We start from the raw sequence: 25,003 nt of genomic DNA, 5'->3' as shown, positions 1-25,003 counted from the left end.
CTTCTACTCATTTCCTCCCGCCTTCTTTAGCATGCCCAAATATGTATTTCCTTATCCCTTCCAGCATGCATTTTTTCCAGGAAAGGTTGCTGTAAGTGGTAATTCTTGTTTTATATTAACTTTATTTCTATTCCTCTCCCTTTGCGTATAGCCCTCGAGCATTTTTTCTTTGATCTGTAAAAGATACGAGACTTACGTGTTTCCTTTTTTTTATTGCAAAACGAACCTTACTTTAGACATACGATGAATTCTTTTGGAGGAAGAGTGCTTTTTCCATCCTTTGCAGCCAACCCAATTCTTCTTCTGGGGTTCTTTCTCCCGTCTGAATGTCACCTTTGCCCTCTGTGGAAGACTTTCTAAGGGAAACTGCATTTTATCTAAACTTTCTTAATACACTGAAGGAGGAGAAGAAAATTATTGGTCACTGTTCTTCGCAACGAATCCTTCTTTTTTATCTCCCAGGGAAGGTGCTCCATCAGTGCGCTAGGAAAGCGGGAGAAATACCTTATACTCCCCCTTTTGAACAAGCCCCCGCAAGCGTTCGGAAAAAAGAGGAGGAAAAAAACCAAAGAGTCAGAAAGGGTGCTGTAAAAGAAAGAATAAAAACGGCATGAAATTGTTGACCTCCCGCTGAAGAAAATAATATTGAACTGAGGCCATACACATAGTAGAGAAGACAGGAAGAAGTTGGTTTTTTGGACTTACTGTACAGCCTCATTAATCAAAACTTTTCTCTCTCTCTCGCACTCTCTTTCTCTCTCCTTTTTATTTCAAATATTTAAGTAAGTCTCAAATGTCATCTCTAAACTCGAAATGTTTTTCATTAGTAAGTATGCTGGAGTGAACTTAGTTACAAAAACAGGGCTCGTGTAAGACTGAGAGGTTAACGAGAGTGTTTGAGAGAGGAAGACGACGAGAAACAGAAGGGTGAAAGAACATGTCATGAAGATTACATGCTAATGCCTGTTTTAGCTGGGCTCGAACCCGACTACATCTTTTTCGGTGATGAATTCATTTTCGAGGTTTCCAATGCCAGCGTTTCGCCTTAGAAAGTCTTCCACGAAGGCATTTTGCCCCTAATAAATACTGCTACAAGACAAATATAAGACAGAGCAGACTTACAGTGAAAGCCCCCGCAAGCGGTCCGCTGCCCATCGGAGAAGGCGTTCTCGTCATGTAACATTGGGGTTCCGGGTAAACAGTCTAAACTTGAAAACAGAATCAAAATTTAAATTATATGATACTTGTATATTAACCCATTACTCTGCAATACCAAAAGCTTCAATCTATTGCATCTTTGAACAATGAAATATATTTTCAACATCAGCAGATTGACGGAACTGGTTTTCTGATTCCCATGGATACTGTTTAGCAATCACATTCCAAAATTTATTAGATTGTTATTCTCTGCGGCTTTTTTCTATCTCTGTGCGATTTCTGTTGAATAAGGCAAGTGACTTATCTCAATCCATTTCCCAGTTCTTATTCTAACACTTTGCTGGCTCTCGCTGAAATTTTATTTCCAGTATATGGCTTCTGTCATGAATAATTTCCTACACACAAATTTTTGGCAAAACAGCATACTGCTTAAATTAATAGATTATTTCTAATACATTTCTCAGCAAATCTAGTGAAGACAAGATGAAAAATGCAAAAAAAATTAAATAAGATGAATAAGCTCTGTCCCTTAAAACATTCCACAAGAAAAGATCCATTCCCCTCAAAAATGATGCAATGAAAATAAGTACTTGCTCTAATTGATCTAAAAGTTGAGACTGCAAATTAAAAAATTGGCAATCCTTCCTCTTCTCCCCCCCCAAAAAAAAAAAAAACTGAAGAGAGAAAGTAAAAGAAAAGAAAAGACAAAGGGAAAAAAAAAAAAAAAAAAAAAAGAAGTCATTTTTTTTAGAAGAATCTGCAGCAGCTTCATGGTTTGATGGCCATCTACGAGAACCAGAGTCAGAGATAGTATTTTTGCTGAGTTTCAGCTAATACATAAGCACCAATTTCCTTTCAATAAAATTCTTATGAAGGTGACAGTATACTGAAATTTTCTTTCTACTTTCATATTTGCATCGCAAATTGAACTAACAGAAGTTGTTAAATATTTTCCTACACATTGTTTTTCCTACACTTTATTTTCATTACATTTTAAGTTCCAGCATTTTTTGATAGACAATCATTATATTACAGTCAAAAGTCGTTAATTCGGACACCCATAAATCAGAATGAAATATAATCCGGACCTCAAAGCTACAAACTTTCTGCGCATGCGTCAAAGAGACGCATGCGCATAGGCATTTACGCGTTCGCGTTAAGATCTTTACGGCTGCGAATATGCGTGTGCGCATGCGCATAATACATTTACGCATGTGCATTTAATGTATAATGGACAGTATAAACTAAGCTAAAATTATCTAATTCGGTTAATGTTGCAGATTGCGTTGTTCCTTAATCTTCGAATTGGATCCGGCTTATTATTTTTTGCAGACTGTTACAGCAATTTTATAAAAGTAAGCTTGAACTTTCAATTATGTCAAATAGAATTTCCGATATATATTTACTAATATGTAAAGGATCTACAAAGCAAAAGTATGTTTCGAAATCCGAAATATGTTTATCAATTTCATGGCCGGAGGGGGGGACGCCGCTGCGCGCAATGAATTGGAAATTGATCTGTCAGCACTATCCTTATCTTCAGGGCAGATGTTTTTATTTTATTTGGCTTATAATTCCTTACTAAATGTAGTATTTCATCTCGGTGTACTCCGTCTTTGATATGATTTAAATCAAATTCCTCGTTATTATAAATATCATGAATACACATCAAGTAGTTTTCTGGTTGCAATTTTCTAATTTCAACTATGCGCGTGTTGAAAGAAATGTTTAATAAAGTAAACAAATAAATATTAAGCTTTTTCTTTTTGTAAATTTTGATACCCTTTAGATCATAATTGTTCTTTATTTCATAAATTACGGTTTCATATTTTTAATTTTGTAATTTCTGCATGCCATCTTACCAGATTTAAACTGATCCAGAAAAATCGATAATCCGGAATCACCGAAGTAATGACGAGTCCGGATTAATGACTTTTGACTGTATTTGTCTTAAACTCAGTTTCAAAATAAGCACTCGTGAATTTAAGCTGCAATGAAGAAACTACACTAAAATTTCTACAAAAATACAGTATTTTGGTGCAAAACCACTAAATTTTTGCTTTAAATCTGTTCTTAAAGCAATCACCACAAAATTTTTCACAGAACAAAAGAAATGAAAATTTGTTGTGTAAATAAGTTTCCCGATTTATTTTTTTTAGGAGATAAATACCTAATTAGAACATAAAAGATGTGTGTACATAACTTTTTGAAATTTTAGATCAGCATTATTCTCTGTCTGTCAAAAATCATCAAATTGTGCGAAGAAGGCTACAAAAAATACCGCTTTTCCGCTTAAGAAGAAGAAATTATAGAAAGAGGAATTTGAAAAATCTTTTAGAATCATTTTTTATAAAATCTTTTTAGAATTTCTTGTTTTCAGTTGAAAACCTTCTACAGAAAACTATGAAATATACAGGGTACACTTAAGCCCGATACCACCCGTTTAACTGCCGAACGGCTGCAGATATATTCATAAAATTGTGTCTAGGCTATGTGCTACTTGATGAGACAGCTTACACCTGGTGCCTACTTGATGAGCTAGCTTACAGAGCCACCTGGTGAACAATGGCAGAGTTAGCCTCTCTATCTTAAAAGCAATATGAAATGGGGAGAAAAAGTGAATTACAAAACTGTAGAGCATTGTCGATACGAATATACACCTTATGAATATGAATGCTAAAGACAGAACACTGAAAACGCACATTTGTTTCTTCGCTATTTCCAAAACTGTGACGTCACAAAACTTGAACAAAAGGAGAAAAGATTATTTTTCGGATGAAAAACATGGCCATATCGTGGCACAGCGATGTCGCATGTAATTCACAGTCGAGTGGAGTCTGGTTCAAAACCCATGGGGTGCATCCTTATACTGATTGTCTTTACAAACAGAGATGATAACATACAGATCACGCACAATCGTGTCGCAAAACACATCAATTCAATGCAACTTGAGCTTGGTATGTGAATTTGTGCATTGCAAATAGTGTACGAAACGCCACGCCGTTTCACCTGAGCTATAAAAGAGATATGTCCTCATGCTTGTATGTTGAAGTTCATTATCATGGAGCAATTTTCAAAAAATGATTATTGAGAATCTACTTACATGAATGTGAGCACAAGGAATGATCAGCAATGCAGTTGCATCGGCAATGTTTTCTTGCAGGCCTGCATTCTTCATAAAAAACTATCCTACAGGTTGTGAAACGTTTAAAGGAGATAGGCTGCATGACTAGCTGACTTCGAACTGGCAGACCAGCAAAGGTAGGGCGGGAAGTGCAACTGGAAGATGTCTTATCATACGGCCTCACATATCCAAACAGTAGCACAAGCGAGATAAGTGAAAACTGTGGTCTTTCAAAAAGTTACTTTGGGAAAATCCTAAATGAATCAGGTGCTCATCCATACTGACCAACACCTATTCAGGCATTACTGGGGAATGCCTAGAGATGTTTCACATAATGCAACTTCGTCATGAACCTGATAAATGTCCAGCCAAAATTCTTGGCAGGTTTAGTGTGGACGGATGAGGCATGCTTTTCGCGAAATGAAATATACAATAGGCAGAACACCCATTACTGGGCACTGGAAAAATCCATCATGTTCTGTCAACGTTTGACATCAAATACAGTTTTCAATTAATGTTTGGTGGGGACTTAGAACAGGCTAATTGGCTCAATATTTTACCATGATATGCTAATGGCCTCACAATAGTGAGAACTTCTGTAAGACATACCAGATTTTGCTGAGAACCTGCCGTTGCTTCAACTCCCGAATGGTTGGTTCACCCATGACGTTGAAAGTGAACCAGTACCTGATGGAGGAATCTGGAGAAAAAATAATCGGGTACAGGGGTTTCGAACAGTGCCCCCCCCCACGTTCACCTCAGACTCCAATGGAGTTTTTCCTGTGTGGATACCTCAAACAACAGGTGTGTGTGACCCTTCCACAAGCACTGCAACAACATATTACAGATGCTTGTGCAAAAGTGTCACCCGCTATGCTACAACATGCAACATGAAGTTCTAACAAGGTCCAGATGTGCATTTTAGGTGAAGTTTAAAACATCAAAAACAAAGATAGCTGGTGATAACTAGTTGTCTTTTTCTTTCTAAGATTGTTTCATGACGTCACAGTTTCGAAAACTGTGAATAAACAAATGCACATTTAAAACATTCTGTTCTTAATATTCATGTCCACGAGGTGTCTTTTTGTACTAAATCGATGATGCTCTAGAACTTTGTAATTCACTTTTTCTTCCTATCTCATACCGTTTTTGAGATAGATACGCTGTTTTCCACCAGGTGGTGCTGAAAATTATCTCACGTAATAGTGCATAGCCACTTTACTATACCTGGACACCACTGACTATAGCCGTAGCCGTTCAGAAGTTAAACGGGTGGTAGTGCACTTTAGTGGACACCCTGTATATTTTAATATTCCAAAATTCCAACTTTTATTTTTAAACCTGAAAATATTACTTTAAATGAATAACCTCAATAATTATCATTCTAAACATTTAAAGGTACTTCCTGATTACCCAAAACCCTACCGAAAATTCTCAAACTCATCGGTGACTAGATAGCAATAATGCATTAGTGAATTTGGAGAGAAATCTTTGTTTGGGTATCCTTATGTGGAGCACAAATGCTTCTCCACATTCTTGTTTTACATAGAAAAATTAATTTCTCAGAGGAAATTACACCAACTGATATTTGTGTTTGGAATACTACCAGTTTTCTTTATAGAATATCTTTGTTGTACATTCCACTGTCCAACAATACATAGAGCAAGTAATTATCGTAAATTAGATATAGGAATATTCAAACAAATTCTAACACTTTTCTATCAATTTTTCACTTCATATGTCTATAAAATTTGGTTACTTAAAAAGTACAACTTCAAAAAATATGAATTTTTGCATTCTCGGTTATTGGCCACACTACCATATTTCTGAAGAACTGCAATACTTTCTTTTTCATCAGCCCTAAAACATCTTATTTTCTTAATTTTTCAATGATGTAAGTACAATATTTAGCTTATGGAAACAGACGAAAATAATTACACAAACTTAGCTAATAAAAGCTGTTTAAATGTTATGTTTCAAAAGCACATTCAAAAAGCTGTGCCACTGAGGGATAAAAGATTTATACTAGCCCTTTATTCAAAATTATAATACCGTTGCATTTTTCTCTTCACGTATCTTTATATGGATTTGAGTGAATAAGATCACAGCACTTGATGAAAAATAGAAACACAATTTATTGGCCAGTATTATTCAAGACAGCTTCAAAATAATGCTTTTTACAGTCATCGAAGATCTACTACAAACATGCTGGAAGAATCAGCGACACAGCCTTCAGGTTATCTGGCTATAACAGTGGAGACAGCTTCACAGTAAAACACCAGAGTACAGCTCCTGATTCTGCTCGGTCGTTCTCGGTAGTCTACATACTCTCGAGACTCTCCACACTACAACTCGCGATGCACTCGACAATACACAAAAGCACACCTCCCGACTCCTTGGTTCAGTGATTGCCGGAGCTCAACACACTCAAAGATCAAATTTGGCGATGTTCTAACTCAGAATTCCCAAAGAGGCTCTCTCGATGCACTCGACAACCAACTCAGCACTAGATTTGGAGACACTCGCTCAATGAATTGACTAGAACTCTGTGCGAACTGACTCTCCACATACCAGCAGAGTTTATATAGCTTTTGGCTTGTGTTCGAGAACATTCTGGGCTAAACCAGTAAGAATTCGTTTCAGAAGGTTCTCCATCTGTCTATGGCATATAGTCAATTTTGTCGCCAAATGTGGAAATCCTGTCTTCCCTTGCCTTTTTTTGGCAACCCTAAGACTACTTTGCAGAGCAGCTATCTTACTGAGGCTGGGCATTTCGTACCAATACATTGTAAAAAGTTTGAATAATTTTACATTCAAAGAAATACTCACATTTTATTGCACTTTTAACATTTCAAAAAGAAATAAAAAGATATTCCTTTGCCATCTTCTTAAGATACACTTATTAGTTTATCCAACTAGCAGATTTTCCCATTGCAAAAGAACAGGAAATTTGCTGCTTTTTGCAAATTCATATCAAAATTGCACCATTTAAAAAGATAAAATGAAGTAAAGATATTAATATTAATATTAATATATATATATATACAATAATATATATTAAAATTAAGCCAGAAAACATTAAAGAAACTACTTACCGACTGTACAGAATGAGATTCAAGGTACTTAGCAGCCTGCTGCTCTTCCTCTGTCAACTTCTGCTCAGCATATTGCATATAGTTTTGAACACCATTTGCTTCTAAATACTGTGGAGCTTTAACCCTATAGAAAGCTTCTGTTGCATCAATGTACGCCTTTTCAAAATGATCTGAATACATCTGCAACTATGTACAAGAATAAGCACATGCTGTTAGTTCTAAATTGAAACTAAAATATTAAACATAAAATTTATTGATTTTATCTTCAAATACTAGATATAGTTATTTACATCTTCAGTACCTTCAAATAAGAAAAATCAAGGATAGGGAAATTTCACCTTCCTTAGCATGTGATTTCATGGTTGAATCCTGGCGACGGAATTGTTCTAATAAATACATAAATGCTCTACAAGTGGCACTTGTATTAAAATATAGTGAATGATAATTCATTACCACTTGGATTTTACATTTGAGTTTCCAACTTTTAAGTTGCCCTTTAGTGAGGGTAAAATGTAAAGGACTTTTCCCTTTCCTTACCATGTACCTTCATGGTTTAATGGGAAGCATGTCTGGCTGGAAGTAACTGGAAGGTTCAAAGTTTGAATTCCAGCAACAGCATTGCTCATTTTTCTTGTTTCTTGCTTAGATAAATATCTAATAGCTCTGCAAGATACCAATCAATTTCGAGGTGCAAGCAACAATAAAATAATTTAGGCTATAACTACAAGCAAGTGCGTGGTGGAACACCAGCATAAGTGGATGGAACAACAGAATATTACCACCAGGTTGTACAGGTATTTCCACTACATTAACTCTGTTTATGTAGATTTCTGCAGTTCTGCTCTAATTTTGAGGGAGGTCACCCTGGAAGATGGCCCGAGGGTCTGCCACCTCCTTTCCACAGCACTGACCACTCGAGAGAAGAGGCTATAACTACAATAGCAATTTTATCCTGGAGGAAGAAGACAAACTTTGTGGGGCAAGCAAAGAATAAGACGTGAAAGTTCACAAAATCCCTATATTAGCAGATTTACAGAAAATTTCATGATGGAAGATAATAATGTTTGGGGAAGGGAGAGAATCTGCTAGAATTGCAGCAGCAACGTTGTAACTAGTACATGACAAAATAAGCATTATTAGATTAAATTTACATTTATAAACCAATCAAATTCTATGAACACATTCAATAAGTTTATTTTTGATCAAGATTATGATCTGACTAGATTGTGTTTTTTAATATTATATCAGATATATGCAGTTTTTTTTTTCCCCACTTAAGTAGAACACTTTAAAAAAGAAAAGAAAAAGCATCATTTGGCATCAAAATTGTTTATTGGCACTGATAGCAACAGAAGGCAACTTTATGTAACTTCAGCTGGTTAATTCAAAGTTTAATCTTGGAGTTTGGATCTTGGAGTCAGATTAGTTTGCAGTACATTTTTTGGATATTTTAAAAGAAAATGGCATAAAAATATAATGACATATTTAAATATTATGTAGTAATTATAACAAAATTTAAAAAATCATATATAAAATCTAAAATTTATGGATTTATTTGCATTGACAGAAAAATTTGATAGTTGTGAAGCCTCAGAAAATTCCTTAATGCTTGGATTTTTGATTATTTTGCACTGCATTTTTGCAAAATTCTAATGGAAAATTACACATAAAAAAAAAAAGAAGAAGAAGAAGAAAAAGAAGGAAATATTTTGAAATTTGCCAAAAAAAACTGACAGTTTTAAAATTTTAAAAATTCCTTAAAATTCGTGAAAATTTGTGTCATGATTAAGTTAATACCCTCATTAAAACCACAGCAAACGCAACTTTTTTCTCAACACTACTGTATGTAAGATAGTATAAATTGTCTTTACTGATACATAATTTCTTATAATCATGTCTATTACAACTATTACTTAATCTTACTACATGTGAATTTGCAAACTGACATCATACAAACTTCTTTTCAATCATTTTTAATAGTAAATGTCTATTCTATGTTTGAAATAGCAAGAAGAAAATACAAATACATACTACTTTCATTTGTTCCATTTCTTTTGATGTCAGTCTTCTCCTTGTACGTGCTTTCCTAAGCACAATCTCACAGTAATTCGAAAAATATTCAGGATAATGAGACTGTGAACGTGTTTTGCTGCCAGCCCTATACACAAGAAAACATTAATACTCAAAATCAGATCTGTAAGAATTTTTCAAAAATTACTAAAATTGCTTTAAAAGTTGCACTTTGATAGTTTATGTTACAGAGTAAAATAACCAATTTAAGAAATTTACATGAAAACAGAAATAATCTTACCCATTTTGTTTTGCAGTTATTCCTAAACTGAAAATGGATGAATCATTGATAACTTGCTTAAAGGCCTGTGAAGGAAAAATTAAAAATATTAAACAAACAGGGGAGCATTATAATTCAAAATCTGCCTGTTAATATCAAAAAGTAATAAATCTTTCTACTACAGCAAATAGAATAATGGAATTCAATAAGTATCTAATGCAATAATAAAAACCACAATTAAATGCATCACACACTCCAGTAAATCAAGTCAGAAAGCTTAGAACTTTCTGACTAGGTTTATAAAGTGAGGCATACAAATTTTAAATTAAAAAGAAAAAGATTATGACACAATATTTATATAAACACATAAGAATAATAGTAAATTATCAAATTCAATTAAGTTTGCTCTAAAAAGATTGTTTTCTTCTTCCACTATAGAACAGAATTCTATTGTAACATGTGAAAGTTCTGAGTTTATATTCTTTTGCTATTTTATTCACTTTAGCTAATATCAAAAACCAATTTTGAATTTGATTTGAAAATCAAAGTTATTAACATTTCTAATAAAGTCAAACTCAAAATTTAAACACACAATTCCCCCCCCCTCTTTCAGAGTAAAGTTTTATAGATAATTCCACAGTTAAAGGTGAGTATCTTTTATCTAAGCATTAATTCCTTTCTGTCATGTAATTCAATTAACTTGATTGAATGAGTTTAGATTCTTACTTAAATTCAGTTGTCTTATTAAATTAGTTTTGTTTGCCACTGAATTTCATATGCATATATACACATGGCTTTAAATATTTGTTAAGCTAGAAGAATTTTGTTTTTAAATAAATAAATGATTTAAAAAAAAAAAAGCAAAGTCAATCTTTCAGTTTTATAAACTGTATATGTACTTGTTATATGCCTTAAAATGAAAAATAATTTTTGCAAACAAAGTTATATAATAATTTTAATCTTCAAAATATGGGGAAGGGGGAAAAATTTTTTTCCATGCTCTCAAAAAATTCAATTTTCTAGACATTGTTGCTTATTAATATCAGACAGATGAAAAATTACCTTAGCTATCAGTTATCAAGCTCAAGATGTTTGCCTAAAACATCATAATAGAAGTACCTAGATATGAGACAGATGGGAAATTTCTCATCTGCCACTTAAATTGAATGTACCTTGAGCATCTCATCACTACTTCAAAGAAAATAAAATTTAAGTGATTTTTATGAATTCTGTTGACTGTTTCTTAAGAACGAAGAATAGTTTCTTATCTTTCATTTTCCGTAGATTTTAGGTAAAGTTCTGTCCAGTTAAAGACTGCTATGAATCATAACTGTCAATGACAGCCATTGAGATTTAGAAATAGTTGCATGTACACTTTGCTATCTTTCCATAAAATTCTGACTTTTGGATTTCAGCAATTTTAATTCTGCTTGCAATAATTTATGTTAAATAAGTATTACTGCTACTAATCGGAATTTTTAACATGACAAATTTTTTTAATAATTTCAACTAATTTAAGCATAGCACCAGAAACTAATACAGTACAAAGTCTGAAATCCTGACGTCCATTATCCGGAATGATCTAAAATCCAGACCTCAAAAGCCACAAAAACTTTTTTGGGGGGGTATATTTTTTTTTACACATGTGCATTTGATTTTTCCTTCCATAATAAAACACGTGGAGATTTTCATTTAAAAATTTCGATTCTTAAATTCATTTAGGCACTAAATAAAATAACTTGTTATGGAAAAACAATCATGTAAGCATAAATTTGTGAGATTAATAATTTGGATCTGTAGCTGTCTGCTTGGCATACATCTCAAACCGAAACACTCACCTATTTTATATCCATGATGTCGACCTGGCAAGTCATTATTTATTATATTTTGCTTTCTTCACTGCATGTTTATCAATACATGACAGCTTCAGTAATAACTTATGCAATAATATTTAAACTTTTTTTTATATTAGTAATTGAATAACAAGAGTATGGCAACCTTTTACGCTTAGCAATGATTATAGATTTTTAAATGCTTTAATAAATGTTGACAAGGCAAATTCAACAAAAATTTCTTTTCATATTCTAAAAATAGATTTTGTTAATGAAACTCATAGGCCAAAAGATTACATTTAGTGCTATTTTAATTAAGAATAACTGATATGTTATTCACCATAAACCCAGAAGCGGCGGCAGAATTTAGGGAAGACGAAATTTTTAGAATTTGAGGAAGCACCGAGCAGGAAAATTAAGGGATGAGAAGTTTTTTATGATTTAGAATGGATGCAAAGTTAAAGTGCGGTGAAAATTTAGAACTTGGGAAGGCACTTTGTAGCAGAATTTAAGACCCGTAGAGACTGCATTATGTGATTTTAGCGGCGGCCCTAGATAAAGCATTAAGCTACGAACTTTAAAGACATTCAGGTACAGTAGACTCCCGATTATCCGCGCCTACCGCACATTTTTTTTTTTTTTAAAAAAACAAGCGTAAAGCAAACAAAATAAAAATTTTCACAAAACTGAGCGAAACGGTAAATTTGCTAACATCGTGCTTATTTATTGCAAAAATATCCCAGGCCTTCTCGGAACCTTACCCTCGGCCCCTATGATGAGTAAGTGATTACTCACGCTTGCAGTGCCCGCTCCACCGCCCTTTCTCGTCTTAATCTTACTGACACGTTCACTTCCTTTCACTCGCCATTGTTAGTTTAAGCCTAATAGTGTTTGTGAACCGGTCCGAGTTAAATTTCTTATCTTTTTATTGTATTCAGTGCTTGTGCTTTTTGGTTTTGTGTTTTTGTTACTCATTTAAAATGTCAGGAAAATGAAAGAAGGTTGTGTTGACGATAGCGCCAAAACTAGAATTAATTTCCAAAGTAGCAAACAGCGCTACAAGGTAGCATATGGAATTGGATTACAGAATCGCGGAAACAACAGTGCGTGACATTCTAAAGCAAAAAGACAAACTGGTGAACTTTGCATCAATGTCGGATAGTGCTTCCGCAAAGAAAACGCGAAAAAGTGTGAAAGGTTCTACCTTTGATGAGCTAGACACGGCATTGACAGAGTGGTTAGCTGAAGTACGAAAACAGGGTACTCCTGTAAATGGTCCTATCATTGCGGCGAAGGCAAAAACCTTTTTTGAGTTGTTAGGCCTGAAAGGAAATTTTGATGCATCTTTTGGCTAGTTGACTCGTTTTAAGCAGCGACATGGAATTCGAGAAATTGGACTTCATTGGGAGAAACTTAGTGGTGACCAACAAGCAGCCGACGATTTCCACCATGAATTTGAAGAATTTGTATTAAAAAAAAGAGCTATCTTTTGATCAAATTTAAAATGCCAACGAATCGGGACTTTTGTCGACAAATCGGGAATCGCACTTTAGCATTTGAAAATGAAAGTAAAGCGGCGGGTTATAAAAGCAGCAAAGCATAGGATCACTATCATGTCTTGCAGTAAGGCTACCGGTGGACATAAACTTAAGACTTGTTGTCATTGGAAAGTTTAAAAAAAAAAAAAAAAAAAAAAAAAAAAAAGAGATCTTTCAAAGGCACAAGGATAGAAAATTTACCCGTTGTTTACTTTAACCAAAAAAAGGAATGGATGGACCGAAACATTTTTCAAGAATGGTTCGAAAACATCTTTTTTCTTCAAGTGCAAAACATCTTAAATCGAAAAGCCTGCCTGAAAAAGCTGTGCTATTGATCGACAACACACCTTCTCAGTCAGCAACAAGCATGTTAAGTCTTCTGATGGACAAATTTTTGCAAAGTTTCTCCCCCCCCCAAACATTACTGAGCTAACCCAACCCATGGAACAAGTAGTCATTGCAACAATGAAGAGAACATACAGAACCAAGCTGCTAATGACCAAAATTGAAGAAGGTTATCTGAAAGAGTTTTGGAAACACTACACAATCTTCGACAGCATCTACGATATTGCATCTGCATACAACTCAGTGAAACCGTCAACCCTCATAACATTATGGAGAAAACTCATGCCTAATGTTGAAGCCAACAACAACCTAACCCCTTTGAGTTGTAAAGAAGAGAAGGAAGCTATAGAGACGCCCACAGCAACTTTTGCCGATATGGTGAAAACAGTTCCGAGTGGTGAGAACGTTGATGCTGAAAGCATTAACGAGTGGTTGGAGTGTGACGTCAACGAACCTGACTTTGAACGCTTGACAGATGACGAAATTGTGAAGAAAGCAAGGGGAGAGACCGAGAATGAAGGACAGTGAAGTGAAGACGAAGAAGATACTGTGCATATGCAGAAGACTCATGAAGTGGCTTTGCACAAGTCTACAGATTACTGAGCTATTTGGAAGAACAAGACGACACGGAGTTGGCCGAGAAACTTATGCTACGAAAAATGCAATCTCGGATCAAGAGAAAATGCTTCCAAAGCACAAAGCAAACACAAATGACTGATTGTTTCAAAAAGGTTAGTTTTACAGTTATGCTTTTGTAATTACATAATACATTACAGTATTAAAACAGAACATATGTATTAATTTTTCTGTGTATCCTTGACGCCTCTCGTAAGTATACAAAACACTTTTCTATTTTCATTAACAAAATGCATTTTAGGATAGTTTTGAGTGATATACTAAAATATTAAGCGTTAGTTAAACATTTCCCGCTGTTTATTTTACATTTTATTGTATATAAAACGATTTTTCAAAGTTGGAATGACTGTTTTTTCTTTTGCTATATCCGTTTTTAGCTTTTTTTCGGATTATCTGCGATTTTTGTTATCCGCGGCGGCCGCACCACCCAATTCCGCGGATAATCGGGAGGGTACTGTACAGCAAACCAAAGGTGAAATTTTCCAATTAACGGATTTTGTCAAGAAACGTGGAGAAGCGGTAAATGAAGATGATATAAAAGAACTTTTTCATTGCAACGACAATGCCCCAATTATCAATCAATTAATGGACAGCGAAATCTGTAGTATGGTTCAAGATCCAGAAAATACCGCTTCCGATAGTGAAGAAAGTGACAGAGCGGTTATTGAAAATGAAAAAATTTCGATTTATAAGTTAGTTGGTATTCTCCACACAGCAATTACAGGACTTGAACAGTGGAACTTTGTAACTGAACAAGAAATTATGTCTGTTTATAGAATTAAAAAGAAAGTATGAGCACAAAAAAATAAAGCAACTTAAACAACTTACATTGAAAGAAAGGTTTAATAAAAAAAAAACAAATAAATAGTAAGCTGCTTTTTTTTTAAAATTAATAAATTTTGATACTTTTTAGATCATAATTTCTCTTTATTTCATAAACTCAAATTTCATATTTTTAATTGTATAATTTCTACATGCCATCTTACTAAATTTTAACTGATGATCTAATATCCAGAAAAGTCCCAAATCCGGAACCGCTGAAGTCCTGACGAGTCCAGATTTCAGACTTTGTACTGTATAACTGCATTTAAATCAGGCAAGTGGACAAATGACTGTGGGAACTGCAACTGTAACTAAGATTATATAAAAGCGCCGTCTAGAATAGGGTGTGATCAGACGAAAAGTGAACAATCATGAGGATGGACGTGTACAAAATGTTTTACAACTATTCTTTTACTTTTATTTTCATTCTTATGTAAATAAATTCTAGTTTTAACTTCATGAATTGTAGTCATGTTTATCATCAAGTCTTCCCTACATAACAGATAATGTAACTGAGTGCAATTTTTTGGTCCATTTCTAATCTTCCGTGCCTTTTCAAACATAAACTTCACCACTATAGTCATAATTTTATCTCATTTTGTGCTTTTAGAGAGATCTGAGCTAAAACAAAAAAGACAAAGAAACAAAAAAATTTATATACCTAATCATAACTATATACCATATGGTAAATTTTTTAATTATAACATAATATGTGTAATACCTTATCTCTTGATGCTGTGAACCTAGAGTCATCATTAAATGCTTCTTTGACTAGTTTACTAAATCTTATAAATAATTCTATTGCCTGGGCAACATATTTTTCACAGTCCTAGAAAAGACAGTAAACATAAAAACAAATCAATAAATGATAAAATAAAAAGCATTTGTTATATTAAAAGAAAAAGATGAATTTTGTTTAATGACTCAATTTTATGTACTCGCAGATATAATAACACAATTGCAAAAATTTATATTCTCAAAAAACAAAGGAAACAATTTTCATATTGTTTCTTTCTTTAGAATAGCATATTTGTTTAGAAAACCTACAGAAACATTTGTTAGAAAACCAACAGAAAGAATTTTTTTGAGTATTCATAATTTCAATCCTTAGATTATTTAAAATTTCAATGCCTTAATATAATTTATTATTACTCAGGCATGTCTCTTGATACAGCTATTATCTACATATACTTTGTTAAATCATCATGCATCTTCTAATATAACATACCAGTAGTTCTAAGACACATTAGTGATTTTCAGTTCTAATAACAGAGAAAAAGGATATGATTCAAAGAAAATACAATGAATGAAATCAAATGTTTAAATATGTTTAGAAAACTGTTTTTTAATGAGAGTTTGATCTATTTGCAATTTTAAATTCCTATTTAAATTAATAATTTGAAAAATATGCAATTATAAGATCCATCAATTCTAATCTGTTTTTAGTAATGTTTATACAATCGTTAACAAAAGTTGAATCTTAGATTTAAAGAAAAAAAGTATAAATTATTACTGGGAAAAGCATACCTAACTGTTAAATTAAGTTTGCTGAATTAAAACTTTGCTTGAAATTGTTTCCAAAGTTATACATATGATACATTGATAATCTTGACTCGACTGGCTTACAGCTATTCACAGCCTCATATCAATGCTCAAAAGGGTGAATAACCACTTCTGGCACCTTTCTTATACAGTTAGCTGAACAACTGTTCCACCAAATGAGCATATCAACTTAGTATAGTGAGCAAGAGGAATTAAAGCCTCTAAATAAGATGAAAACTGAAAGTTGGAAAATATTGCTAAGCTGCGTGTAAAAAAAAAAAAAAAAAAAAAAAAAAAAAAAAAAAAAAAAATTGTTGATTTGTCAAGAAAACACATATACAGTAAAAGCTCAATTATCCAGCATTCAAATAATCAGAAAGTTTAATTAACGAGAATATTTTAAAATTTTAGTAAATTCATTGTTATTATTTACAAAAAATTAAATAAATGAGAGACTTTTACAGCCATCATGAAACACACAGGGACTATGACCCAGAATTTTTTTTAAAAATGTCTTCAAAATAGTGATATTTAGTCCAAATAATGGATAGATATGATATCACATTACAATCATAAGATCTTTGCCCTGTTTTTATGGAAATCCAATTAATTTTCAAAAAGCCTTTTTTTTTTCTTTTTGTAAAGAAGGATGTAAGTTAATAGTTGTTTATTTGTTTTTCTTTCACATTTTGAAGGAATGATTAAAATTTGGGACTTGCCCTAGATGAGCAAGCAGTGGGTTATAGAGGCAATGCTAAATTTTTTGCCACAGAGTACCTACCTAAATTTTAAAAATTCCACAGCCCTTAAATTCTATCGCCAGTGCTATTTCACTGTTTGTAATCATTTTGGTGCCAACCCTGGAGTAGCATTTATATTTATATTAAGTTATATGATCCTGCCAAAGTGTGTGTTAATGGGCACAATATGATATTTTATTTGAAAAAAAATGGTTAAACACTGGTGATACAACATGAAAAGTTTTGACAAGTAATTTAAGCTTTTTTAGATAGTATAGCCATAACTCGTATCCTGCGATTAACTAATTTAATAAAGAGTAACCAGTTCTTTCAAATTTTGGCCAGAATGATTAGCAGAAATTTGGCAGGATCTCCACCAACTTTCATGGTCTATGGCAGCGGTTCTCAACCTTTTGACTAACGTGTACCATCTAAACAAAAACTGAAAACCTTTAGTACCATCATTACAAAGTACTACTACATCACCACTCTTGAACAAAGCTCAGATCGCATAAATTTACAAGTGTTAGAGAAAAGACTCAGTCAAGATGTTGGGGTTTTAATTTTTGAATTCAATAGTTAAAAATACTTCGCTTCTTTACCACCAATTTTTCTCTTGTGTACCACCCAGAGATTTCACTGTCAGATAAGATGTATTACTTTTACATGGTTAAGGCCTATGACTATAGATCACCTTTTATGTCTGAAATGCATTTTTATTCTTTAAATATTCATGACGTTTAGATAGGCTTTTGATTCAAGCTGATAATAAGCAAGATGGCAGTTTTCATAATTTTATAACAGATATCTTCCCCACATTCATTTAGCTTTTCTACCATGTTTACTTTTATACCTTCAATTATCCCAAATTTTCCCTTACTATTCATTTCCTGAGTTTTCCAGATTGTCGAGTTTTTACTGTAATTATATTATTACTTATCACTTTGGGAAAAAATGCTGAATATACAATGTATTTTGGTTTTGAATAGAACACATTACGGAAAAATCATTTATACCATGCACAGAAAAGCAAAAAATACATATCCAAAGACAGACATACAGTACATGAAAATATAAATACATAAGCAATACTTTAATAAATCCAAGAAAAGCAAATATTATATAACCATTCATTGAGATGCAAACTAGATTTTTTTCCCTAGTAAGGCCACTGCCAGTTTTAGAATGCCTAAAGCAGGTTTGATCTTTCTTATTATTAACTGTGTTTTCAATCCAAGAGATATGACTGTTCACTGTTGGATTTCTAAACTGACAAATAAATAAATGTATGTATAGATTTAAAAATACAGTGATTTATATAAAAAAATATCTTCATAACAGCAGATATCTTCTCTGAGACTGCAATGGTGGTGACTCCAATACATGGTAAATAAGTCACAGCTAGTAGGGTTTTTTACTTATTAATGTGCTGGTCATTTCTGGAAAAATTTTTGTGAGTTTTGCAACCAGTATTACAGTTCCCACTCTGCTGCCATTTTGTAATTAAAATAAAATGAATTTACATTTCATGACATGTTGCAGGCAGTGGAATTGGAATACCTGGAAATATTTGCATCCATTTCTGCTTGTCTGACTGCTCTGTCTGCAGCTCTGTTTCTAACTATACAGTGGGAAGCTACTATAGTGGGGGATTGTAGATATATACAGTTTTTGCATTTTCTTGATAAGAGGATAGCTGCATTTCTTTTATAGGTGGCAGACTAGACATGTAATTAAAGTATATGCAAGTTTTTATGCATCTTGGTACTTATATGAGTCATTGCTACACATATAGTCACCAATTCTGTCTGAAATACAGTTTCTATTACTTTGTCTGCACATTCAAGTACTAGTTTCAAACTTATTTTGAAGAATACAGTATCTACTTTTCACTCATCTGTGTACAGTTTAAAAAACGTATTTTCCAAAATGCCATGGAAGTTGGTGAAAATTGTTAAATGTCATCAACTTAGTGACAAAAATTAGCACTAAGGCCAAGTAAAAGGAATTTTGCTGTATCTCCAGTTCTACAAGAGATATCCTTAATACTGCCACATCAATTGATTTAGAAGTTAAATTGCTACAAAATAATACATAAATTTAAAGACTAACACATAAAGCAGCCACAAATCCTAGATTAAAAAAAAAACATAATAAAAAAGCATAAAATTACCTTACAAAAGGCATAAAATAAATAAATACAAATAAGCAACAACACAAAAATATGTAAAACCAAATTATAAACACATAAATACAAATAGCTATATAAATTACAATGACATACACTATTGTAAATCTGTATACAAAGAAAGACAATGATTTACAATACTCTCATATTTTTTAACAACTCCAATACCTGTTAAATGTTTTTTAGTTCACAAAAAAAAATTTAAACAGAGATGACTGTGACTATAGCCATTGGGGATCACAGCTCTCAAACATACAAAAATTTATTAGTTTCAAATAGTTAATTTATACCAAATATATTTTCATTAGGTAGTTTGGTTCCTTATATTTGTGCAGAGTTAGGTAGGCCTGAAACTACTAAAAATTTGGAATATTTAAGGAATTATGTAAGTTAATATACAAGGTGAGACCAAAAAGTGACTCACCCCTCCTTTCAAAAATGAGAACAGCCGATGACCTGACACATGCACATTACGATATTTGGTACGCAACGTTGAAGTTCAGGGTCATTTGAAATTCAGAGTCAGTCAAGTTTCTTGTTTCCTGTTTGTTTGTGCAGTCACTTAAACCTGAAAAGTGTTAGTGCATTGCACAATTTACCAGAAAACAATAATGAAATTCTGTTTTAAAATGGGTAAAATTGCTACATGAACCTTGGAAATGCTTCGAAGTGTGTATAGTGAAGACACTTTATCTCACAAGATAGTATTTCAGTGGTTCAAACTTTTCCGTGAAGGCTGTGAAAGCATGGAGGATGACATCGCAGTGGAAGACCAATGATGAGCAGACTGACAGCAAATGTTGAAAGAGTTAGGAAGTTATTGCTGCAAGATCGCAGTTTGTCCATCCGAATAATGGCAAACAAACTGAATCTTCCTCATGAAATCTTCTGAACAATATTGATGCAGGATTTGGGTAAACAAAAACTTTGTGCGACGTTTGTCCCTCATTACTTAAGCGATGAACAAAAACAGCGGCGATTGGACTCCTGTGGCGACTTGATCAATGCAGAAGATAAAGATGACACATTTTTACAATCAATCGTCACAAGAGATGAAACGTGGTGTTTTGTGTATGATCCAAACATGAAACGCCAAAGCATGGAATGGTGCACTCCCTTATCGCCGAAATCAAGAAAGTTTCACTCCAAAAAATCAAAGGTTAAGACAATGTTGATTACCTTTTTCAAAGCACAGGGAATTATCAATAAAGAATACATACTGGAAGGTCAAACAGTTAAAGGTGAATTTTATTGAAATGTTATGAAGCACCTCCTGGCTCACATTCGTTGTGTTCGGCCCCATCTCCCTGCATCAAGCAAGTGGTTTCTGTTGCATGATAGTGCACGCCCTCATACTGCAATGTGTGTTAGATGGTTCCTCGTGCAGCAAAAGGTTACGGAGTTATTTCACCCTCCTTATTCCCCTGATCTTGTGCCAGCAGACTTTTTTCTCTTTCCATGACTGAAATTGGCACTAAAGGGACACCGATTTTCAAGCATCTCAGACATTCAAGCTGCTGTTACCAAGGAACTTAACACAGTCTCAAAGGACTAAACTATAAAGTTTCTAGATAGTTTCTAGAAACTATAAAGTTTCCAGAACTTGTATGAACATTGTCAGAAGTGTATTGTAGACAGCGGGAACTACATCCCGCCACCTACAATACACTTCTGACAAGGTATTTATATGCAAATATATAATATTTTACATGTAATGGTATTTATATGTAAATATATAATATTCTGGTATTTATATGCAAATATATAATACAGTTATTACTATGACATCAGTCACCTTACTTTTTGGTCTCACCTCGTGTAATTCCATAGCTCACTCAATAATAATAAACATTCTTACTTATACATATATATACACATACACATGTGTGTGTATATATAGTATATATATATATATCATGTACAAAAAGGATAGAGAATGGCCTTATCAACACAAAAAACTCAAGGCAGTGACCAGAACAAGTTTGAGAAACACTAACTTAGAGCATAAAATATGATAAATCAATCATGACTAATGCATGGATAAAAGCAATATAAATTTAACTGATTTTCAGCCTCCTTATCTATCTATTTTCCTACATACAAATTAATCTTTTTTTTTCTTTTGTTTTTTAAATTCTGATTTACATATATTATTTCTAGCTTAGATAAATGTAACTTGAAATCCTTTCCCAAAGAACTGATCCAAACAGCTTTCGATGCAAAATATTGGAGGTTTCCTCAGATGGCCAACAGAAGTAGGAAAATTGCCAGTGTTTGGTGTGGGATATAATAATTGGTCTTATTACATTATCCCTATTTCTTCCCCCAAAGAATTGACATGCAGGGATTTTCACACCAAATCCACAGTTTCTAGGAATTAGGGATGGGTTGTTTCTTTGTTTAGCACTAGATTAATGTAATTTGATAACTTCCTATTTCTTTAGCAATTCTGAAGGAAATTTCAAATACTGCCATTATTTTGACTGAAAAGCACTGTAAAAGGTATCATCATTAAAGACTCTGAAAAAAAATGTAAGTTAAGTAAAATATTTCATCCCATCAGTAAAAGATATAGAATACAATACTATAGCTAGAAACTAATATCTGAATTAACTAATTTCAAAAAGAATATTGGAACAGGAACTTCTCTCCCAAAATTTCCATAACTCTTTTCACTTAATTAATCATATAAATTATGAGTCAAATTCCATACGAATGAGCTTAACATCATCAAATATTAATACATAATGCAATTAATTACACAACATAAATACCTGAGTAATAATGGGTGCAGCAGCCTTCATTTCAGCTAAACCTTCACTAATAATATAATGCTCTAAATCTCTTAGCATAGGACTAATACCATCTGAAGCTTTGTCCATCAATTTGAACATCAACTGAAGCTCTGAAATGCAATTCCGTTTTAAATTAAAAACTACAGAATAAACAATGAAATTGGAAGAAAGAAAAACATCCACAAAATTTTCATTCTTTAAAACTAAAGAATTTAAAAAACTAAAGAATAATGTAAATTAAAGAGTAATATTAAAAACTAAAGATTAATGTATTATATTTTTACAAACAACAGCCCTTTTCTAAAAAATAATTTTCAACTCACTTGTCTGCTATCAAAATTACGATAACAGTTAACTAATAAGCTTTTACCTACATGCAGATAATAAAGTTTTAAAATTCATGTTAAGTAAGTCTTGTTAAACTTACTTAACATGAATTTTAAAACTAAATTTTAAACTAAGTAAGTTTAACAAGACTTACTTTCTGCCTCATGATTTTTTATCATTGCTGGACATTCTGCTAAAATAACTTCTTGAAATGTTGTAACAAGCAAATCTACAATGCATCTGGTAAACTAGCAATAAAGAAACATTTATTAATTCTGCATTTAAAATAAAACTGGATAACAGACAGATTAAATATGTATTAAAAGAACAAAATAAGCTACATAGGAAGACTAGTTAATGAATAAAACTCTTCAAATTCTGCTGCTATAGAAACAAATTCTATTATTATAAAAATAAAACTGCATGATATACTGATGTAGCAATCAGTTTTGTTTTTCAACATTAACTCCACTCACATCAAAGCTCATTCCATCAGTGCATAAAAGTCCCAATACTTACTGCATCAAAATTTTTTTGCATTATGTTGCAATCATATAAAGATTTCTTGCTCAGTGTCTGCATCATCCACAAAACATGCACTGCCAAAGTGAGCTTTGAGGAAACTAAAGTGAAACTCACTTGCAAACATCAGTCCATAATGTCAGAATATGATTTAACACTCACAATCAATCCTATCTTTAGAAATGTAAAAAAGAGGCTTCACAACCATAGCTAACCTAATATATATTTAGTACTTTGACATAAATCAATACCTTTTGGTAAACACCAATAATGATACATGTGTCCTTTCCATGTAAGTGTTATGCCAGCTCTAGAAATTTTTTTGTATTTCCTAAGTTGCCCTGATTAGCGTAGTGGACAGTGACACTGTCTGCTGTACTGATGGGCATAGGTTCTAATTTTGGAGAAGGCACTGATGTTTGTCAGCGTCTATGTGGCGTGGAGAGCACTCAAAATACTGGCAAGCTGAAAGTAATCTTCAGTAGTTTGGTGGCAAAAGAAGAGTGGAAGACCTTTTGAAACCTTTGGGATGTGCTCCATCAAAATGGGGGTAGAAACGTACAGTTACTGCATTGGGATAATAACTGTATGACCAATAGTGAATGTATTTGTATTCTTCTAAAGACTGTTACTTTAGTCACTTTAAGGAAATATTTCCCTTTTTAACTAGCCTTATAATCATGGTAACAACTACTGCAAAGACTGCCGAGTTCGCTAATTTTCTAAAATTCCCTAATCCTTTATATACAATGAAGACAACATAAATTAAAATCATGAATGAAGGAAGGTCCACTAAGATCTTGAAGTGCACATTTTAAAGAAACAGAGTTTAGAAACACATAAGTTTTCTCTTTCTTTTCCTTTCCTGCTTAATATGCTCTCTCTTCTTGAAGGCGAGGGTTTAATACAGGATAAAGATGGCTTCTTTTGTTTACCATTTAATGTCAACTTCAAATTAATTAAATACTAGCACTTATCTAGATAATTTTTACTGCATTTCATATCATGTATTTACTAGATTTATAGAGATACTAATCAAAAGCAATCCATTATTTTCTGGCCCGTTCTATTTTGCTAAAAATTTACGAGTCTTCCAATGTTCCTAAAATGAAACTGCACGTAACAATGGTTGAATAATAGAAATAGTGTTAACAAAATTGTCATCAAAGTATTGGAATAAGAACTGGGAACTGGTTTGAAAGATGTCATTTGCCTTATTTAAACGACTTCATATGGAGAGACAGATAACCTGTGGTGTTAGAGTGATACAATTTTGTAATCTAATTGTCAGATAATATGTGTAGGAAATTAAAAATAATTAATCAATTAATTAAAAACTGATTAATTTGCTTATATCAAAAAGACATTTCATTGCCCCAAAATGCCAACTGATTGTTGGCAATGTGGTGTATTGGCAATTATGAGCTAATACCCAGACACTATAAATTCCTGTAACACAGGGTCCCCAACCTCTCTGTCCCTAAGAGCACATTCTACAATATCTGTTGGATGGTGGGCACCATTTATTTTTTCAAGGTGAATTATAGTTGGAAAGAGTTAATATTACATGCACGTAAAAAAAAAGATTGGTTGCATTTTGTTTTGTGCTGGTATCAGGGTTGCCACTCAAACAGGAGAACGAAATTCCCTCCCTTTCTCAGGTTTTCCAGGAGTGTTTTTAAGAAAATTCCAGTCTATCCATGTAGTGTGCATTTGTTGTGCTAAAGGTAAATTAATTGTGGTGCCACTTGATAACACAAAAATTTGCTAACTGCATATGACTTATATACATATATATAAAGTATATTACCAAAACATTACTATTATGACTACAATAGGAGTTATTTTCCATTTTCCCCAATAACTTTCATTTACAAAAGAAATTAAATAAGTACAATGCATTCCATCTAAACCAAAACCAGAAATGAAATTCATTGATTTTTCAATGCAATGTATGAACTTTTAAACATAAGATTTTCTCCACCATTAATTGTAATAAAATTATGTCATGAATGATATTAAAAAGTATTATACATAAATTCTGGAATG

General features: G+C 32.9%; 1 protein-coding gene across 13 annotated transcripts in view; it reads right to left on the bottom strand.

Annotated features, from left to right (window-relative positions):
* The window catches only part of LOC146994835 (cullin-5-like), a 155,836-nt gene that overhangs the window by 19,477 nt on the left and 111,356 nt on the right, over window positions 1-25,003 (bottom strand). For 12 of the 13 annotated variants that reach the window (XM_085826226.1, XM_085826225.1, XM_085826229.1 and 9 more), the window contains 6 exons: window positions 22,587-22,680; window positions 22,085-22,215; window positions 15,562-15,669; window positions 9,689-9,753; window positions 9,409-9,535; window positions 7,378-7,563 (listed from right to left, as the gene is read on the bottom strand). In XM_085826226.1, coding sequence (XP_085682352.1) covers window positions 7,378-7,563; window positions 9,409-9,535; window positions 9,689-9,753; window positions 15,562-15,669; window positions 22,085-22,215; window positions 22,587-22,680 — 711 coding nt within the window. The remainder of the gene's footprint in view (window positions 1-7,377; window positions 7,564-9,408; window positions 9,536-9,688; window positions 9,754-15,561; window positions 15,670-22,084; window positions 22,216-22,586; window positions 22,681-25,003) is intronic. The other variant, XM_085826231.1, reaches the window with a different exon arrangement.

This window comes from Stegodyphus dumicola, chromosome 11 (genome assembly GCF_044657685.1).
Source record: "Stegodyphus dumicola isolate Sdum_Otavi_A_Nest chromosome 11, ASM4465768v1".
Taxonomy (NCBI): Eukaryota; Metazoa; Arthropoda; class Arachnida; order Araneae; family Eresidae; genus Stegodyphus; species Stegodyphus dumicola.
Note: the sequence above shows the minus strand (reverse complement) of the source record. Positions and strands in the feature narration are given on the sequence as shown.